This window comes from Pan paniscus, chromosome 6 (genome assembly GCF_029289425.2).
Source record: "Pan paniscus chromosome 6, NHGRI_mPanPan1-v2.0_pri, whole genome shotgun sequence".
Taxonomy (NCBI): domain Eukaryota; kingdom Metazoa; phylum Chordata; class Mammalia; order Primates; family Hominidae; genus Pan; species Pan paniscus.
The window spans coordinates 27,305,318-27,326,637 of NC_073255.2; the positions used below are offsets into that span (position 1 = coordinate 27,305,318).

Sequence of the window (21,320 nt, forward strand, 5' to 3'; positions counted from 1 at the left end):
CCCTAGAACCTATTCATCTCACATAACTGAAACTTTATACCCACTAGTACCTCTCCATTTCCTCCTCTCCCTAGTTCCTAATAACCACCATTCTATTCTCTGTTTCTATGAGTTTGACTATTTTAGATTCCTCAAACAAGTGGTATCATGCAGTAGTTGTCTTTCTGTGTCTGGCTTACTTCTCTTAGCATAATGTCTTCCAGGTTCATCCATGTTGTCACATATGGCGGGATTTCCTTCTTTCTTAAGACTGAATAATATTCCATTGTGGGTATATACATTTTCGTTATCCATTCATCTGTCAATGGACATTTAGGTTGCTTTTATGTCTTGGCTATTTTAAGTAATGTAGCAATGAACATGGAAGAAGTGCAGATATCTCTTGGACATACTGATTTCATTTCCTTTGGATATGTACACAGAAGTAGAATTGCTGGATCATATGACAGTCCTGCTTTTTAAATCCTGAGGAACCTCTATGCAGTTTCCCATGATGGCTGTATTAATTTACATTTCCATCAACAGTGTAAAAGGTTTTTCTCTTCTCCACATCCTTGCCAACACTTCTTATTTGCTTTTTTGGTAATACCCATCCTAACTAGCATGAGGTAATATCTCACTGTGGTTTTAATTTGCGTAACTCTGATAATTAGTGATGTGATTATTGAGCATATTTTCATATATCTATTGGTCAAGTGTACATCTTTTTGGGAAAACGTCTATTCATTTTCTTTGCTCATTTTTTAATCAGATTTTGTTATTTCATTATTGAGTTGTAGGCACACTCTAATATACATTGGACATGAACCCTTTATCAGTGTATATGATTTGCAAATACTTTCTTCCATTCCATAGGTTTCTTTTTCATTTTGTCGATTGTTTCTTTTGCTGTGCAGAAGGTTTTTACTTTACCTGACAATTTTCAACCCATCTTTTAAGGTTCTGCTCAGGTATTTCCTGTCCTGAGAAACTCCCCCACGTTTTCTTCCCTTGTTGTTGGGTTCCCTTCCCAAGGAACAGCATCCTGAGCTCTCCCATGGCCAACAAAGTCATACGCACTGCTTCTCCTGAAATACTTCCAGTATATGCTTGGTGTCCTATGCAGTTTTTAGCACTTGTCCCACATGTTTTATTTTTCTACATAATACTGTTAGTGAAGATTGCATTAAAATAGTTGGAGTAAGTTTGGTAGATGTCCACTTTGTACTTCCAGCTTCTACCATGGTCTGGTCTGCAAGTATGTAAGATGTATGAGCAGGGAACAAGGTTCTCACTTTCATGCATGCTTAAATCTGAAAGATGATCAGCAATAACTTGTCTTTTTTATTGAGATTTTCTAGATGAAGCTGAAACATGTGAGAGCTAACATTTCCCTTTTAAGGGCTTGCTGTTGATAAAATGAAGTATATATAACTCCTAGTCTTGGAAGGTGGTGGGAAATGGATTCCACACTGCTGCTCCTGCCAGAAATTTGGTGTGCCTACCAGTTGTGTCTTGGCCAGCTTAGTGGCCTGAAAGTTGCACAAAGCTACCAGGCTTCCAGTCAGTATAGCCTAGAAAATGAAAAGAAATGATACATTTGGTGCCTGTGTAAAGTATGTGGGAATTAAAAGCCCTGTGATAAGTGTATAATGAGAAAACTGAATACTCTCCTTCATTTATAAAATGGGATAAAATCTCAACTATTTTATTATTTGGTGACATTTTTATTTCGTAATAAATGTTTTCAGCAGCAGCTGAATAAAACAAAAAAAAGTGCATGTTAAATGAAAAACTAAGTACTGAATTACCATGTAATAAGAAATCTGGTCAATATGTAACTTGTAAATGATAGTAAATGTTTGATGACATTTACTATCCAACATGGGGGGTCCTGGTGATATCACTAACCATGTGAAAACCAGACCCTAATCTACTAAAGAAGCACCAGCTTCTACCTCACACATCAGAACTGTTTTAAGAATGCCGTGCCCCTAAACAACAGTTTCACTTGTGCAGCTGCAGAAGGTGTGTTTACATATCATCCTGTGAAGCATGACTTTTCATCTAGATCAAACAATAATTCTTTAAATTAATTTTGACTATTCTTATTCCAAGTCCGTACATACAAAAAGTGAACTGATACCTGCACATGTGATGGCTACATTAGCAAAAGAGCTGCCACATAGCTGTATGAAGCCCTTTGCTATTAGAATCCTCATACTTCAGATTATCAGCTAGTTTCAATGAAGATTTTTTTTTTCATACAAGTCATGAAATCAAAGTAAAACTTTTGGAAGCTTATTCTCAGGTAAAACATCTGACATTGTTGGGACTGCTGCTATAAATTCAGTTCAAAAGTTCCATATTGTTCAAAAGGTCAATATTGAAGACATGTTTTTATAGTAGTAATAGGAATACAAAATTTTGGGGGAGCACAGGTTCATGGAAAAATAATGTTCTTACTAAATTCATAAAGTAACAGACCAGAACTTGGAAGTGATTGTGGGCACATAATTCATAAATGTGTCCAATCCACTGTGATTGATATTCCACTAAAGGAAATAGAAACTATCATCATCAAAAATTACAAATATTTCTACATATAAGGTAACTATAGTATGAAATTCTTGTGGCAGAGCTTATATGAAGTATCTAACCACCCTCTACACCCCAATAAAACACCAGTATCAATCAAATGAAAAAACCTCATGCATCAACAATAACAATAGAAACTTCAGCTTGGGAGTACACATTTTCTGTTGCTCATCAGTAATCTGATTTTAGAAACATTTGAGCCTTTAAATAACCACTTGGCAAATCAGCCTATGCCTTTTGAAATAATTCTTTAAATGTTGGTTGCATTTTGATGAAAATTAATTGGAATATTTTGATAAATTATTCAATAAATGGAGTACAAAAATTTCAGGTTGTGGAGCTTTTTATGAATTACAATTATCTAAAACGAGCTTACTTAGGGACAATTTGAAATTGTTTCTACCAGATCGAGGGGGGAAATTAACAAATTAAACTGTGGGAGCTCAGAGGTATATGCTACCTTGACTTGTGGGAAGGATCTTTTGATGAAGTTTCTACTTTTAATTGGATCAATTTCTATTCTGTACTGAAATGGAATATAATTAAAAGTCCTGCAATTTTACAACATTTAACTTTGGTGAAACATTCAAAAGAATAATCTTAAGTAGAAATTATTTGACAAGCTGTATTTTGTAACGTCTGATGGGGTATCTTGTAAAAATATTTGTTGAATAAAGATAAATGGGGGCCAAATACATACCCTGTAAAGTTATTCAGGCTGAAATATTAACACAATTCAATATAAAAATGTTAAAATTGAGAATACTCCCCATTTAGCCGTATTTGCTCTTAGCTTACTAAATAATTCAGCATCTGTAGAGAGAGTATTTTCTCAACTAAAAATATTTTGGACCACAAAAAAGGTCAATTTCAAGTTTATTAATCATAAAATGCAAAAATAATATGGCAGACAGTTTTATTTAAAAAATTAAAAGCTTGTTTTCAGAATGTGGCTTAGAAAAGGAATTTAAAAAATAGAAAAATTAAAAGCAAAAGACACTGAAATAACATTCTTCAAATATGCTAGTGACATACTGCATTACAGGTAGATATGACTAAGAAACTGATTATACTATGTGACTATATACTAATAATTATTCCACTTATATTTTCTTAATTTAAAATTATTCATTTAAAATTTGTGCTTTAATATTCTATTTTAAAAAGTAGAATATTAAAATATATGTTAAATTATATATTAAAATTTATTTAAATTTTATATTTTAATATTTAGTATATTTGACATTAAAATATTTTTAATAAAAATTTTTTCTAGATAGAAAATGTTATTTTCTATCTTTAAAAAGACTTTTATTTTTATATTTTTAATGTAACTATTTATAATTTACCACTATGCTGGAATTAATTTGTTAGTCAATTCCTAGTTTCAAAAACTCCATAATTTGTATTATTTTAGTATTCCCTTCCTATCTCAAGTGTCCCAGGTTGGATAAATTCTAGGTTTACCCTGGCCACAGCTCACAGCAGCCTGTGTCAGATTGTTTATGCATCATTCTTTCCCACCCTATTGGACTTCCTTGAGAGCATGGATTCAATTTCCTGACTCTGTATCCCTTCAGTTGCCCTTACCATGCGCCAGGCACTGTTGAACTATTTTCATCCTCATTAACCTCTGTGTTGAACATTCTAATTACCCCCATTTACAGATGAGAAAATTGAGATGGGGAAGAGGTAAAGTAATTCAATTACAGTCTGTGAGACAAAGTTGCAAATGTAAGAAGTGAAGTTTGCTCATTTCTGTTTGCCAGCATAATTTCACAAGCCCCTGACTCTGTACCGCTCTCCAAAAGATGCTTTGAAGACAAAACAGGATAGAACACATGGCCCCCCACATCTCTTGCCTGAGTCACTGTATTCCTTAAAATAAATGGCCCTAGTCCTTGCCTTTTCCTACACATAAAATAATGTCTGATGGGGTTAGTGGTTATGCTTCTACAATGTATAACCAAATGTGCTTTAGTAATCTATAACCAGACGTACTCTTACACCCCAACTCTGATGTGAATTTGCACATACTGCAGCTTCACCACCTGTATATAAACTGTGAACTGAAATACTGCTTTGGAGCAGTCTGACAGATGTGCTCCTGGCCTACAGGCCTCAGTAAGACTTTGGAATAAAACTAGCTTTAATTCTTTAAAAGCTTGACTTTTCTTTCTTTAGTCAGCAGGTCCCAAATTCTAGACCATGGGATTTGGGTGGGATTTGGCCACCCTGGGATTTGGCTGGATAGTCCATGCTCCTACGCTCCTACCCACTCCCCATATGGCCCTTTCTGGGTAAATGTTCTCTGTAAGTACTTGTGGAATGAATAAAACCCAAATGAATGAATGAGTGATGAAGAGGGCAATGGTGCTCATTGCAACAATGATGGGTAAAAAGACTGCAGTGAGCGGAAGTGCCTACCACACAGCTTCATATTCATAGCCCAGGACTGAAAGGTTCTGAGTTGGAACCAGCAGTTTTCAAGGGAAAGTGACTGACATTAAGTAAACATGATTCTTTACACAGCACACCAACTGCCAGATGCAAGAAGTCAAGACAACAAACGTGTTTCTCCCAGCTAATAACAGTAGCCTCCTCATCTGGGCTGTTTACTCAGCCACTAAAAACCGGATACTCTCTTTGGCTAAAACCAGGATGCTGTGTACCTGTCCTATTAGGCCCTGACGGCAGGCCTGGCCTGCAAGTTGGGCCTCAAGGACAGGAGTCAGGTCTTGAAGAGCTCTTTCCCAAATACCTGGGGTTGGAGGTGGGGATGGTGGAGTGGCTGAGCTGTCAGCAGAGGAACTGCGGGGGAGGGTGTAAAGGAATGCCGGGTGCTGATCTGACAAAGGACCTGACGATGCCTTTGACAGAGTTGGAATCTTAGAACATTTTCAGGGGAAAGAACACATTGCAGTGACTTTGGGCTTGCTGAGTTTGAGACATTGAGAAAGCCGTTAAAAAGAGAAAATGAGGCAAGGCTGAGAGAGGCAGGGTGTCCTGGGTTGCCGCCATGACAATGAGGAGGACTTGGCAGTGCTCCCAGAAAGAAATAGGAGTGATGGAGACACATTTGCCCCCTGGATGGAAGGAACACAGGATGAGAAGACATCACTTGGAGAAGAAATAGCAACAACCATTGTCACACCGGGCTCACCCTTACCCCCCTTCCCTGGCAATCAAAGAAGCTGATGGCTCCAGCAGCTCCAGCACGGCCTGGGGACAGCCAGTGTGCTTCCGTCTGAGGCTCCTTCCTTCCCTCCCACTCGCTCCTGCCTGTCTTTCCCATGTTTGCCAGGGTCAGATCTGCATAGTCATCTTCCTTTCCTAATCCTGCTTCTTCCTCATCTTTCGCAGGTGTTTACCACAATGAATCTCCTGGAACAACTCTGTTCTACCATCTGCTTCTTGCAGGACCCAAACTGACATGCTTCCCAACAACAAGAAAAATGACATTCCTTTTTAAAGACCCAGAGAAAATCCTAGTATCATGTTCTTTGGTATGTTCTGGAATCAAGGACCCAAGATTAATTGGTAACTGATTCACTTATTCAGGAATTCATTTAATCAATCACTTCAATAGGTATTAATTAAGCACCCACTGTATGCCAGGAACTGTGCTGGACCTTAGAGCTATAACAGTAAACAAGGAAGACGTAAGTGAAAATCTCATCTAAGCAACTTGGAAAATGAAAGACCATGGGGAGTCCAGGAAGGAAAAGCTGTCTCTGGGTGTGGCTGAACGTTAAAGCAATCTATCCTATCTGATGAGAAAACACACAAAATGATCATTCCAGACCACAGAGATCTCCAATTACAAGAAACATAACTTCCGCCACTGCTATGCCCTTTGCACACTGTACATAGTCAGTTCCTCCCACCAGGAGTCATCGGAGAAAGGAAACTGCACGTGGATGGCAGGACAACAGCACAGCATTGCTGGCTGTCATGGTAGCTGGCACATGCCAGCTCCTTTTTCTGCATTCAGCTCCCTCCTGCCCCATCACCTAAGAGCCAGGCAAAAACACTTCCACTCGGCTGGAGCCACCAGGACTTTGACCTACATAAAGTGCCACAAAAATCACCCAATTGAACAAGCTCTGGGCCAGAGAAGGAGCTGAGGTCCAGCTGAAGGTGATGTCCAGCCCAAGAGGCTGTCCCCATAAACTGACCCTCAGGGGGTGCTGAGTCCCACTGCCCTGGTTTCTCCACATCTGTGTGATATAAGGAAGCCAGAGACCACCACAGCCTCATGAGTTCTTGGAGAAGCCCAGAGCCAGTGGGCCTGTCTCTCCACAGAGAGTCACGCTCAGGGCTTTAGTTAAAGGATCCCTGCAGAGGGAGTGGGTTTGAATTCCAAATCTGCCATCCTCATCCTAGGACAAAGAGCAAGACCTTTAACGTCTCTAGGCCTCAGTTTCCTCTGCTGCAAAGGAGTGAGGGTACCTGTACCTCCCTCATTGGGCTATTGTGAGGACTAAATGAGATAACATATGGAAAGCACACAGCACTGTGCAAGGCAGCTTGAGAGGGCGTGAGCAGGATTGGTGAGGACTATTCTTGTTTGCCTGGCTCTAGCCGTTACCCTGACTTCAATCACCTCTAACTATGCGTCCTTCTATTTTGCCTGTTTCCCTGTTTTAAAAAAAAAAGTAAAAAGAAAATATAAATTCCCTTCTGCTTTCAGAAATGAATTTTCTGAAATTATACCCATCATGGGGATTCCAGGGACCATGGACTCTTTGCAGACACACTACTCAAACCCATGGAGAAACTGCCCGGGAGCCTCTGCCTTGGCCACTCGCAGCAACCCTGGGAGAAATAAGGGCCTCAGACAGAACAATAGCATGGATTGTGCCTCTTGCAGGAATTTCATCTGTCACTGAGTAACAGGTTTTGATCTCAGGCTCGCTGCCAGTTAGGAAGTGAAACCCTTTCCGGAACACTTGCTGTTTTGTTGGTTTTCCCCTGGAGATTTAATGATTTCACCTTGGAGGTTTTAGCTGATGAACTGTGCTCTGTATGGAGCCTACCCATGTGAAAAACCAATCAGGTATTTCATGGGCTCCCCAATATTCTATTTCGTGAGTTTGGAGACCCACTAAGCCAACAATTGGACACCCCCACAAGGTGTGCATTTGCTGTCACCAGAGCGAGCTCTGGGTCTGTCCGCGTGGCACAAGGAGAGCTGTTAGATCAGTCGTCTTCTCTAACCCAGAGGCCTAAGTGAGAGGATGAGAAAGAGAAAGGGCCATTGTTTCTAAAGACAGGTTCACCTGAAGAATTTGGACAATGATGCCGGTTTCAGTTTAAAGGGCCTTTGGGCAGGGTTGGCATTGGGAACAGGGGCTGAGGGAGCTTCTAGACTTTTCTGCATTATGAGCAGAGTGATTACAAATCAGCTCTGCAGATGACAGCACAGACCTCTTTGTGGTGGGTTCTCTTGGGCCAACAGCAGATTTGGAGCCGTGGAAGAACAGCGAGAAATCTCTTCACATGACCTTCATGTCTTCCTCCTGTAAACCGCATTGTATTTCTAACTTCAGATCAAGGGGACTGACATCTGCAACTCTTCAGGGAGGACAGCTGGGCCATGCACCTTTGGGCCTCCCATCCTCCCCTCGTCTTGTCAGCCAGTCGTGCTGGGATCTGCCGGCAGCCTTGTGAGAACCGGGCAGGAACTGGCCAGCAAAGGCAGCTATAAATACTCCTCTTGGCAGCCAGCTTCACTTGGGAGCCCACAGCTGAGGGGCGGAGGCCAGCGGGAAGCACCTGCACCTCTTCAGGGTACATCCGAGCCTGGGCCTGGCTTCCCGCCCTCCACCTCTGAATGGGGATTTGGTCGACCTTTTCCAGCTTGGGGGAAGTCCCCGTGGTGATCCAGCTTCCCAGATGCAAGAGCAGCAGGGAGGGCACTGCTCTCCAAGCAGCCCAACCCCTTTAAACTCAGAGTCAGAGCTATATTCTCACAAGGGCTGATGAAACTGAATAGCTAAGGGTAAATGAGGAGGCAGGAGAGGCGAAGAGGAAGGGAAATAAGCTCTTTTATAGAATGCTTTTCTCCTCCTGATTTCACTTGTGTGGGGAAGCATGAAACAACCACTAATCAGTCTTTCCCCCTGATGAGTCAGAAACTTGACAACTGGAGAGTTTTTAAAAAAATGAATGAATAAATATTTCTTCTTTGGGCTTTATTTATGAAGCATGGGCTAAGAGATCCCTTGTGGGCATTTTAAATAACCAGAAGCAAGTCACAGCAGCAGCTAATGGTCAACTGTAAATGCAGTTCTGCTGTGCAGTTGTCGTTCAAAATGTGACAGTATTTAAAAGCTGGGCTGTATATGAGATGAAGGAGTTCAAAGACCCATTGGATGACAGTTCTCATGCTTCAGCAAGTGAAAGAATCACCTGGAACACTTGTTTATGAGGCAGATCCCCGGTCCCTACCCTCTGAGATTTGATCCTATAGATTTGGGCCAGGACCAAGAACCTGCATTTGAGTCCCTAATTCCAACCTGGATACTCTGGGACAGGACTGCACTTTGCAAGACAATGCCCTATGCCAGTGGTTCACAAAGTGAGGTCCCCAACCTGGAGCCACAGGAAATTTGTTGGAAATACAGATTCTTAGGCCAACCCCAGAAAGACAGAATCGGGAACTTTGGGGACGGGGCCCAAAAATCTGTTTTAACAAACCTCCAGGTGGTTCTGAAGCCTGCTATAGGTTGATAAACACTGCCCTAAGATTTCTTACAAGCAAGTTGTGCAAACCCTGGAATACTGGCAATTCCAATGCGTAGCCAAGATTGAGAACCACTCTGATGGACACTTCCATTGGAATATGAATGCTAATCTCACTTCTATAACCCTTATTTTTCTGAGCACTCACTTTTTTCAGCCAAGATTAGAGTTAATAAGGTGAAGGGGAAAGAATGTGGGTTTTGTTTCAGGTAAACGACTCAAGCCTGGTCCCAAGTTGAACCCTCCCTGAACCTCAGTGTTTTCATCTGTGAAATGGAAGGAATGCTGCCCACCCCACAATGGTGCTGTGAAGAGTAATGAGACAGTATCTGGGAAAACACTTAGCCAGTGGCTGGCACATTGTAGAAACTTGATTTTTCTGTCTCTCTCTACAATATTTTCTAGTTTAATTGGGGTCTGGAACGAGATTCTTAATTTTTATAGGAATATAGCTTAAGGGTTTGCTCTCCAGAGAGCATCAAAAGACTCATTTTAAAATTCATCTCTTGTTTTAGGGTAAATGTCTGAAGAGCTCAGTGAGCACTCTTGATGTTAAAGATGACTGGTAGCCTTAGTATAGAAGCAGCTCTAATTTAGCATGGCCTGGTTCCACTTTGTAACCAGAGTCACTTTCTCTTCTGGGACATCACTGATGTCTCAGTAATGGGCAAAAACCTTATTATATTAGGCACTTTGCACAAGCATTTCACTTCCTTAATTGGTCACCATTGCTTATTAAATGCCAGGCCAACTTCCAATACAGTTTGGTGACAGAGGCCTGTCATCAACTGTTATAAAGAAATGACTTCTTGTGTGTGTACTGGTCAGCTTGTAATTCAGTTGGTTGGAAGATCAGTCAATATTGTATATTTATAAAACAGTAGATTCAGTAACCACTTTGGCATGAAGCATGCTGCCTGTGTTTTATATTTTATATAATACATAGTAGTTCTATTGACTCTAAATAAATACTTGACAATGACTGTTTTAATAGATTCCAAAGATGGAATGTCCACAAACACATCATTTGTACGGTAAAGTTGACACAAATCACATTTGTGGGAGTAAAGTGGGAACTCATCCCTGTGCAATGGTCAAATGCTCCACATATTTTTGTTAGGATGGAAGGGTGTTTAGTAAGGTCCTTCATGTAATCAAGACCTGTCCTGGTGTGCAGCCATACAAGCCAATCTGTTTTACTTCTGGTACACTGACCAGCATCCCTGAGGACAGGAAGAGATGGATATACCCAAATTGCATTGCCACCTAGTACTTCGGCAAACACTTACTAAGGACCTGCCAGGTGCAAAGCACATTTACATGCATGACCTCATCTAAGGCTCACAAACAGTTATCACCGTCTCCTTTTTACAGATGAGCAATTGAGATGCAAAGACATGAAGGCATTGGAGAAACGTCATGCAACCCATATTGGTTTTATTTACCCTAGAAGGGATTTCTTGCTTTCAGTTGTATTTACCCTAGAAGGGATTTCTGGCTTTCAGTTGCTGGTTTGCTTATTCATTCATCTAGTCATTATTCATTTATGGTTTATCATAGCGAGGCAACATTGTTTACTCTCATATCTCCTAAAACAGTTTTAGAAAACTACATATCCTCTTGAACCTTTTTCAGATGAGACTTCAAGTTTCCCTTCCTGTGTTAAATAGTTGCAAAGATGTAATTATGGCACGTAGTCAATATTGACACTTTACAACAAAATGTTAATGAATGCATTTCTGTATGGCCAAAGGAATATAGAAACCAATTATATTTTTCCATTACCCAAAGGAATATAGATAGCAATGATATATTTATCATCTAAAATTTTAAAATACATGAATGATCTTTTAATAGAACTTTTTTCCTTGAACTCATATTTCCATTTCATTTCCCCAATATTACCTCATTTTTAAGGGACCTCACGCTTAAAAATATGTTATCATTCTCTTACAATTCTGTGTAGTAATAATATAAGTCAAATTGATTTTTTTAATTTCCTATAATCTTAAGACTTTAGATGTTAAAATTTTTCTTCTGGATTGGCTTATCATTAAAATTATGAAGAAATTATTCAGAACAACATAAATATGACAACTTTAGACAACGCAGCATAAAATCAGGAGAGGTATACTTTTTTTTTGAACATAGAAAGCAAGCTGGGAAAGAAGAATGTTTCTCATGATATCTCCCCACAGGCACGTTCTCAGGCCAATCTTATTAGATTGTGTGGAAGTCTGGGATATGGAAATTAATTCTCTGAGATACACCCAATCTAGCATATCCCAGCTGGAAGGCTGCTTCCCTGGGAGCCAAAAGCACAGAAGGTCCTTGAGGGGCCATGGGACACATGAACAAGCAAGCAAGAGCAAGTTAGACATGCCAAGCATTGTATCTGGTAGGGACTAGGTAAGGTAAGAGAGAAGTACCACTTGTAATTTTTTAAATTTTTAAAGTTTTTAATTTAGGGGTATAGAGTAGGTGTATGTATTTATGGAGTACATGAGATGTTTTGATATAGGTATGCAACGTGTAATAATCACATAATGGAGAATGGGGAACCCATCCCAAGCATTTATCCTTTGTGTTACAAACAATCCGATTACACTCTTTTAGATTTTTTTAAATGTATGATTAAATTATTATTGACTATAGTCACCCTGTTGTATTATCAAATAGTAGGTCTTATTCATTCTTTCTATTTTTATTGTACCCATTAACCATCCCCACCCCCTGATCTCCATCCCAAACACTACCCTTCCCAGCCTCTGGTAACCATCCTTCTACTCTCTATCTCCATGAGTTCAATTGTTTTGATTTTCAGATCCCAGAAATAAGTGAGAACATGCAATGTTTATCTTTCTGTGACTGGCTTATTTCATTTAATATAATGATCTCCAGTTACATTCATGCTGTTGGAAATGACAGGATCTCATCCTTTACTATGGCTGAATAATACTCCATTGTATGCAAGTACCACATTTTATCCATTCATCTGTTGATGGACTCATAGGTTGCTTCCAAAATCTTGGCTATTGTGAACAGTGCTTCAAAAAACATGACAGTGCAGATATCTCTCTTTGATATAGTAATTTCCTTTCTTTTGGGTATATACCCAGCAGTGGGATTGCTGGATCCTATGGTAGCTCTGTTTTTAGTTTTTTGAGGAATCTCCAAACTGTTCTTCATAGTGGTTGTACTAATTTACATTCCCACCAACAGTGTACAAGGGTTTGCTTTTCTCCGTATCTTTGCCAGCATTTGTTATTGCCTGTCTTTTGGATATAAGCCATTTTAACTGGGGTGAGATGACATCTCACTGTAGTTTCAATTTGCATTTCTCTGATGATCAGTGATGTTGAGCACCTTTTCATATGCCTGTCTGCCATTTGTGCGTCTTTTGAGAAATGTCTATTCAGATCTTTTGCCCATTTGAAAATTGGATTAGATTTTTTTCCTATAGAGTTGTCTGAGCTCCTTTTATATTCTGATATTAACCCCCTGTCAGATAGGTAACTTGCAAATATTTTCTCCCATTCTGTGGGTTGCCTTTTTGTTGTGTCCTTTGCAGTACAGAAGCTTTTTAACTTGATGTGATCCTATTTGTCCATTTTTGCTTTGGTTGCCTGTGCTTGTGGAGTATTACTCAAGTGCTTGTGGAGTATTACTCAAGAAACTTTTGCCCAGACCAATGTCCTGGAGAGTTTCTTCAATGTTTCTTTGTAGTAGTTTCATACTTGGGATCTTAGATTTAAGTGTCTAATCCATTTTGATTTGAGTTTTGTATATGGTGAGAGATAGGGGTCTAGCTTCATTCTTCTGCATATGGATATCCAGTTTTCTTAGCACCATTTATTGAAGACACTGACTTTTTCCCAGTATATGTTCTTGGCACCCTTGTTGAAAATAAGTTCACTGTAGGTGTCCGAATTTGTTTCTGGGTTCTCTATTCTGTTTCATTGGACTATGTGTCTGTTTTTATGCAAGTACCATGCTCTTTTGGTTACTTAGGTAATGTGATTCCTGTAGTTTTGTTCTTTTTGCTTAGGATGGCTTTGGCCATGGGTCTTTTGTGGTTCCATATAAATTTTAGTTTATTTCTATTTCTGTGAAGAATGTCATTGGTATTTTGATAGGGATTAAATTAAATCTGTAGATTGCTTTGGGTAGTATGGACATTTTAACAATATTGATTATTCCTATCCATGAACATGGAATATTTTTCTATTTTGGGGTGTCCTCCTCAATTTCTTTCATCAGTGTTTTACAGTTTTCATCATAGAGATCTTTCACTTCTTTGGTTAATTCCTAGATATTTAATTTTGTGACTACTGAAAATGGGGGCCTGGCACAGTGGCTCATGCTTGCAATCCCAGCACTTTGGGAGGCCAAGGTAGGCAGATCACCTGAGGTCAGGAGTTCAAGACCAGCCTGGCTAACATGGTGAAACCTTGTCTCCACTACAAATACAAAAACATTAGCCAGGTGTGGTGGCACATACCTGTAATCCCAGCTACTCAGGAGGCTGAGGCACAAGAATTGTTTAAACCCAGGAGGCAGAGATTGCAGCGAGCCGAGATTGCGTCACTGTACTCCAGCATGGGTGACAGAGACTCTGTCTCAAAAAAAAAAAGAAAAGAAAATTACTTTTTCAGATTGTTCATTGTTGGCATTTTGTACGTTGATTTTGTATCCTACAGTTTTACTGAATTTATCAGTTTTAATAGTTTTTTTTGTGAAGTCTTTAGGTTTTTCCAAATAAAAGATCACATCATCTGCAAACAAGGATAGTTTGACTTTTGTCTTTCCAATTTGGATGCCCTTTCTTTATCCAATTGCTCTAGCTAGGACTTCCAGTATTACGTTGAATAACAGTGATGAAAGTGGGCATCCTTGTCATGTTCCAGATCTTAGAGAAAAGGTTTTGTTTTTCCCCATTTAATATAATATAGCTGTTGGTCTGTCACGTGGCTTTTATTATGTTGAGGTATATTTTATCTCCAGTTTTTTGAGGACTTTTATCGTGAAGGCATGTTGAATTTTATCAAATAATTTTTCAGCATCAATTGAAATGATATGGTTTTTATCCTTCATTCTGTTGATATATCATATTGATTGATTTGTGTATGTTGAACAATCCTTGCATCCCAGGAATAAATCCCACTTGGTCATGACAAATGATTTTTCTAATATATTGTTGAATTTGGTTTGCTATTATTTTGTTGAGGATTTTTGCAGCAATATTCATAGGTATTGGCCTGTAGTGTTTTGTGGTTTTTCAAAAATGTATCTTTGTCTGGTTTTAGTATCAGAGTAATACTGGCCTCTTAGAATGAGTTTGGAAGTACACTCCTTCTCTATTTTTTGCATTAGTTTGAGTAGGATTGGTATTAGTGGTTCTTTAAATGTTTGGTAGAATTCAGCAGTGAAGCCATTGGGTCCCAGGCTTTTCTTCACTGGGATTCATTAGTAATTTAAACAGGGGAAATCCAGTATAAAGAACTGATAGCCAGACAAAGGATGATTAACTCCTAAAAAGCATAAAGGAAAAGTTTAAGATATAATTGAGGTAGAAATTACAGAAGGCTGCTACCACCCTTGACTGAGGGAAAGGTAAGTAAGGAAAGACTCTGGAAGCAAGGGCGTGGCTACTGCAGGAAAGAAGAAACAGGCTGCCAGAGGGTGCTCGTCACAGCACCCTGAGAGCTGTCAGCACTGAAATGAACGCTGCTGAGACCCCACACTCCAATTTGCTCATACTTGTGTGAGAAACAGAAAGAAAGTGTCCCCTCCCTTCCTTTCAGCTTTGCAGGCTCCCTGCAGCGCCCTCTATTGGCAGACAACCCCCCCACCCCCCCCACCCCCGCCCCACGCGCCGCCATACACCAAACCCAAACCCGCCGGTCAAAGAAGAACCGGTAATGCGGTAATGTGCAGATTCTAGCTTCAGGATCACAAAGCAAGACAAAAAGGACGGTTTGGAGCTGCAAGGCAATAAATTAACAACTGGAACAAACGTCAAGAGAAAAGTACAGTTAAAGGATTACAGAGAAAGGATAAATGACTTTTACTCTCTCCTCTCCCCAAATCAATAGATTGATAGGCTGGGTCCTGGGCGAACTCCTTCAGTCTCGGGGTAAAAACTGCAGAGTAAGCAGGAACTACATGGTTCCCTTGCAGTGATGCCCAGGGCTGAGAATCTTACCCCAAGCTCGAGAAATCTTGACTTTTCTATGCATGCATAGGGAGCCCTGAATACGCGTTTTCTCACGTATTCAGGAAGAACAACCAGGATTTCTGAGGTGAGAATTATTTGTCTTCCTGGCAGTTGCTCATCCCAATACCAGTCCCTGGAGATTGCTTTTTTGCTGAGCTTTTTCTCCTTTGAATCCTGCCCAAGAAGAGTAGGAAGGCAGGGAACAGGGGATAAACTATTTTGATTTCTCATATTTCTGCTCTGTTTCGAAGTGAAACAATTTCATACAGCCCCCAGATTGGCACATGTTCCCCCTTCCACCAACTCCTTCTCACTGCAGTCAGGAAGACATTATTTTAAAAAATTCGTGTCAGTGCCAACCAACTGCGACAGGATTTTATTTCAAAAATCATTCTGTTGGCTTTCCTCGTATGAAACTCTCTGCCATAGTCTATAAAACACTCCATTACCCATCTCAACCATCTTTAGAAAGAAGCCTTCTGAAAGGTCACATGATGTGCAGAAAGTACACTGGCTTAGGGTAGAAGGCTGAGGCATTTCCATTTCCAGCACCAACTGTGCTATGTGCATGAGAAAAATCACTCAGTTTCTTATTGCCTCCCTCAGCATTTCCCCCTGAACTCTACAGAGACCTCTTTTACAGTCATTGGCCTCAGGGAGGTTGTAAAGTACCATATTCATGTTGTTGAGATGGAAAGGACCAAGGGAATCTGTTAGGGCAGCTCTTGTCTACACAGCTCTGCACCTGAAGCTCTTTTCTGTGACTTTTAATTTATGTTACTTTCTGAAGTTTTAGTTCTAAAATTAGGACATAATATAAAATACACAAATTGATGACCTTTTTGCATAAATATATACCTATGTAACAACCTTTGATCAAAACACAACATCAAATAATCCAAAAAGATCCCTTGTGTCCCTTCTTAGTCAATATACATCCCTGTCCCTAGATGTAACCACTATTCTGACGTCCATTGACATAGAGTTGTTATATCTCTTCTCAAATTGTATCTCTTTGTATACATGAAGTCTTACAGTATATACCCTTTTGTATCTGGCTTCTTTCACCTAATACTGTCTATGAGATTTATCAACAAGTAGTTCCATCCTTTGTATTGCTGAGTAGTATTCCATTGTATGAATATACAGCAATGTATCCATTCTGCTGTTGATGGACATTTGGGTAGTTTCTAGTTTGGGGCTATTATGAATAAAGCTTCTATGAACATTCTTGGACATGTCTTTTGGTGGACACATACATTTTTCTTGGGTATTGTATCAGTCCAATCAGAAGAGCAAAACTATGTAATAACTTGAATAGGAAAAGTTTAATATAACAAATGTTTATAACAGGAATAACAAGGGATTGGCTAGTAAGAAAGAGAAAGCTAAAGAATGCAGGAAGAACAGAGATAAGGAGCAATTACCAGCCCTAGGGATGAGAGAGAACTCTCAAGAAAGACCCACCTCCAACCCCTGCCTCAGGCCTAATCCATTTAAAATATTTGTTCTCCTTTTACTCCGCCAGTTCAATTACTGCAAAGATCTTATTGGAGAGTGCATAGCCATTGTTCGCCGAATAATAGAGAAGTCACTATAGTGCTGTACTGGTGGAATCTTCTGGAATAGCCCTCTGGAAGTTTCTGGAAATTCATCATCTAGGGTGCCAGAGACAGCTCTTCAGAGGGCATTGTTGTACCTGAGACACTTACTACAAAACTGACTGAAAGAGTAACCCAGAGAAGCTATAAGCCACTGGATGCTGCTGGCTGCCATGCACTGCAGGAGCTGAGAACTGGAGAAGCCCCAAGTGCTACAGGAGCTGGCTGCTGGAGAGGCTGCACATGCTGCAGTTGCTGGAGAAGCCATGTGTATTTTAGGAGCTGTGCACGGCCGAGGCTGCAGGTGCTGCAGGAGCTGGATGCTAGAGGAGCACCTTGCAGGAGCCTGGGGAGTAAGCACAGTGGAACCAGGAAGCAAAACTCTTCTCCTGCAATGTCTCATCAGCAACCTCACCTGACCAAGCTTCAGTACCAACTGGCAAAGAAAATATTTTATATATATATATATATATATATATATATATATATATTTTTTTTTTTTTTTTGAGACGTAGTCTAGCTGTGTCACCCACGCCGGAGTGCAGTGGTGCAATCTCAGCTCACTGTAACCTCTGCCTCCTGGGTTCAAGTGATTCTTCTGCCTCAGCCTCTCGAGTAGCTGGGACTACAGGTGCTCGCCACCACACCCAGCTACCCTTTTTGTATTTTTAGTAGAGATGAGGTTTCACCACATTGGCCAGGATGGTCTCCATCTCTTCACTTCGTGATCCACCTGCCTCGGCCTCCCAAAGTGCTGGGATTACAGGCGTGAGCCACCGTGCCCAGCCTTAAAAATATTTTAAAGGCTCACAGAGCAGTCAGAAAGGGTCAAGTCATTGTTGAGAGACCATAAATCAGGATCTGGCACAGGTATGCACACAGAAGAGGAACTGCTGGGTCAGAGTTGTTACAAATTTAGCATTAATGGATTTTGCCAGTTTTCCAAAGAGTTGCACCAATTTACAATCTCACGAATAATGTAGAATTCCAGTTGCTTCATATGCTTGCCAATACTTGATATTGTCAGTTTTTCTAATTTTAGACATTCTGGTGAGTATGAAGTGGCATTTCATTGTGATTTTATTTAGCATTTTCCTTAATGAGTAAAGATGTTGAGCAGCTTTTCATATGCTTGTTAGATATTTGGATACCCTCTTTAGCAAACTCATTAAAGTCCACTCCCCGTTTTTTATTAAGTTGTCTTTTTCTTATTGATTTGTAGTTTTATATATTCTGAATTTCAGTCCTTTATCAGATGCATATATTGCAAATAACTTTTCCCAACATGTGGTTTGCCTATACTACCTTAACAAATATATTCACAGAGGCAGAAGATCAAAATAAATACTGTGTCTTCCAATGTGCTATTTCTCACATATCAATGGTCACCAAGTCATGGTGATATGCTTATATAACTGGAATAAAATAATCTTTTGGAATTCATCTGTGCACTTGCCTAAGAAGGCAAATGAGTATTTCAAGAATCTTCCTGGCCAGGCACAGTGGCTCACGCCTGTAATCCCAGCACTTTGGGAGGCCGAGGAGGGCAGATCATGAGGTCAGGAGATCAAGACCATCCTGGCTAACACGGTGAAACCCCATCTCTACTAAAAATACAAAAAATTAGCTGGGCGTGGTGGTGAGTGCCTGTAGTCCCAGCTACTCGTGAGGCTGAGGCAGGAGAATGGCATGAACCCAGGAGGCAGAGCTTGCAGTGAGCTGAGATTGCGCCACTGCCCTCCGGCCTGGGCAACAGAGCGAGACTCCATCTCAAAAAAAAAAAAAATCTTCCTAATCCATTTAAAATATTTGTTCTCCTTTTACTCCACCAGTTCAATTACTGCAAAGATTTCTGAAAATGAGGAAAAGATCCATGGTTTGGATTGATTATGGCAGTTTCTGTTAGAATCAGATTGTCTTCCTCAATTTCCAAGGAAGAAATCCTGCTTAAAAACCAACAGTGTGATAATGCTGCTTCTAAGCATTCCAGTGGCAACTCTCCTTCCCTGTCATGGTGCTTTATAATTATTGGTTGTTTTCCTTTTCACCATTATGCTCCTCGAAAGCAGGAGCCAACCATTCTTATTCATCTTTATAACCCCAAGGCTAGCCCAGGAACTGGTGTGTCCTATGTACTCAGTGAATGTTCCTTGAATATCTCAATTTAGTCACAGTAATCATCTATTTCAGATGTGAGTTGAGACACAAACGGAATTTTTACTTATGCCCATTTTGAATGGATGTTGGTGTTGATGATAGATAAGGGGAAAGATGGGAATCTGAAAGAAATGTCTGACTCCTTGAGTCATGAAAAAAGGGAAATTAGAACCCCCAGCCAATCCTTTCGAGATGAAAACTGATAGAGAGGAAGAAAAGAGAGTCTGGTTTAGGCCAAGAAGGGAACAGAAGGAATCAGATGTAGTGCCACAGGGATGGCTAGCTAGGAGAGAGAGCAAAGCAGAGGGTAGCAGCCAATCTAGGAACCCCTTAGCGGAACTCACCAAGCCCAGCTGCGTGTAAGATTCACCCTGGCTGCACCACAGACCACCTGATTCAGAATGGGGGTGGGATAGGCAGCTATATATATATATATATATATATTTTTTTTTTTTTTAAGTATCCTGGGTGGTTCTGATGCATGACAAACATCAAGAATGTGTGCTCTACAGCAATGTGAAGATGGACAGCGTCTTCCAAACATTAACCCTGAAGTCTGTGTTAACAAAAGGCCGAGTCTCTAAATGTCCTGGGATAAATCCAGAGGATCCACCAATTAGAGATCTGGGTGCTGCAAAGTGAGCATTAGATCTCAGGGTAGATTTAGGCTTCTGGTACTGAGGACTTAATTGTCTTTCACTGTAAACAGAAAAGCTGTAAAAGGGAGTTCTGATTTTTAACTGGGGGGAGAAAAAATAAATTAGGAATTAGGAAGCAGAAAAGGTGATTACCCTAAGTAAAATGCCACAGTGAGCCAACTGTATTCCTTTTTTGCTGTAATTGTTACAATTAGCCAATGTGGCCCAATTGCACCCTGAGAGTGCCACACACTGTGGTGAAGCCATTGTAGTAATTAAAAGGTTAAGGTTGAGAAATGGAGGGCCTTTAGTGCCAAGGCTAGGAGAGCAGCTGCCTACCAAGCATAACTGCACACTAGGAAATTTGGTCCTGAGGTAAGTGGCTTCACTAGTGGGTCAGCCTCACCTTTAAAATTCTACAGTTCTATGATATGCACTGTAAGATGTGAAGTAATCGTTATTTTTGAATCTGAGTTTTCTTGCTAATGCCAGCGTGCCTTCCTAAGTCACACTTTCCATGTGACTGTACCTGGCAGTTGCTGGAAGGGCTTGGGCCAAGCACAGAGAACTAGAAAACCTACGGGAAAGTTTTAAACTTTGTAAACCTGAAGTTCAGATAGAAAGTGCAAAGTCAACTGCAAGGTCCTCACCTGCCCACATGATGACATGGTGTTAGAAAATGAAAACCAAGGAGGTTAAAATGCATTGTAATTATTGGCGTTACTCTGCAATGAAATCCGCACTGGGGATCCTTTGTCCCCAAAAAACCCCAACAGGATAAACCAGCTCTCCCACCATTTCCCATCCCAGCCAAACTCACCCAGCCAAACATACAACAGCTTAATTTATTGTAAGTCCAGATGAGCCATTCCAATAAGTTGTCAGGGTTAGGCTTACTTCTAAGAACACCAGACAATATAATGTGGCTGAAGAAGAAAAAATTACATCATTTTGACTATGAGGAGCTCTACTTCTTCATTCAATAAACATATCAGGTGACAACTATGTGCCAGGCACGGTGCTGGGTGCCAAAATCACAGAGGAAAAAAATGTGATCCCATGGAAGTGAATATGAGGAAGAACCAGAGAGAGAAACAAACATATTTAGTTAGTGTACTAAAGTGCAATGGCAGAGAAATGCACGGGGGCCATGGGAGCATCCAGTAGAGGCTCAGAGCCAGAGAAGATTGTAACCAGGGAGGAGGAGGAGTTGATGCCTCAGTGGAATCTTAAAGGAGAGGTGGAGTCGAAGGTGGCCTGAAGCCACTTATACTGGCTTGCGAGATCCAACACATTTTTTCCCATTTCTGCATTCAGTGACCAGATTTGTAGCTTGAAGTCAGCAGTGGTATGAATATTTATACCTCAGAGGCAAACTCTACA

The 21,320-nt window shown here is 40.4% G+C and overlaps 1 protein-coding gene across 1 annotated transcript in view; it reads right to left on the bottom strand.

Annotated features, from left to right (window-relative positions):
* Positions 1 to 1,175: 1,175 nt before the first annotated feature.
* Positions 1,176 to 21,320, bottom strand: part of STEAP1B (STEAP family member 1B) — a 58,182-nt gene continuing 38,037 nt past the window's right edge. Inside the window, 1 exon segment of the mRNA XM_063605634.1 lies at positions 1,176 to 1,553. Coding sequence (XP_063461704.1) covers positions 1,287 to 1,553 — 267 coding nt within the window. The 3' untranslated portion in view covers positions 1,176 to 1,286.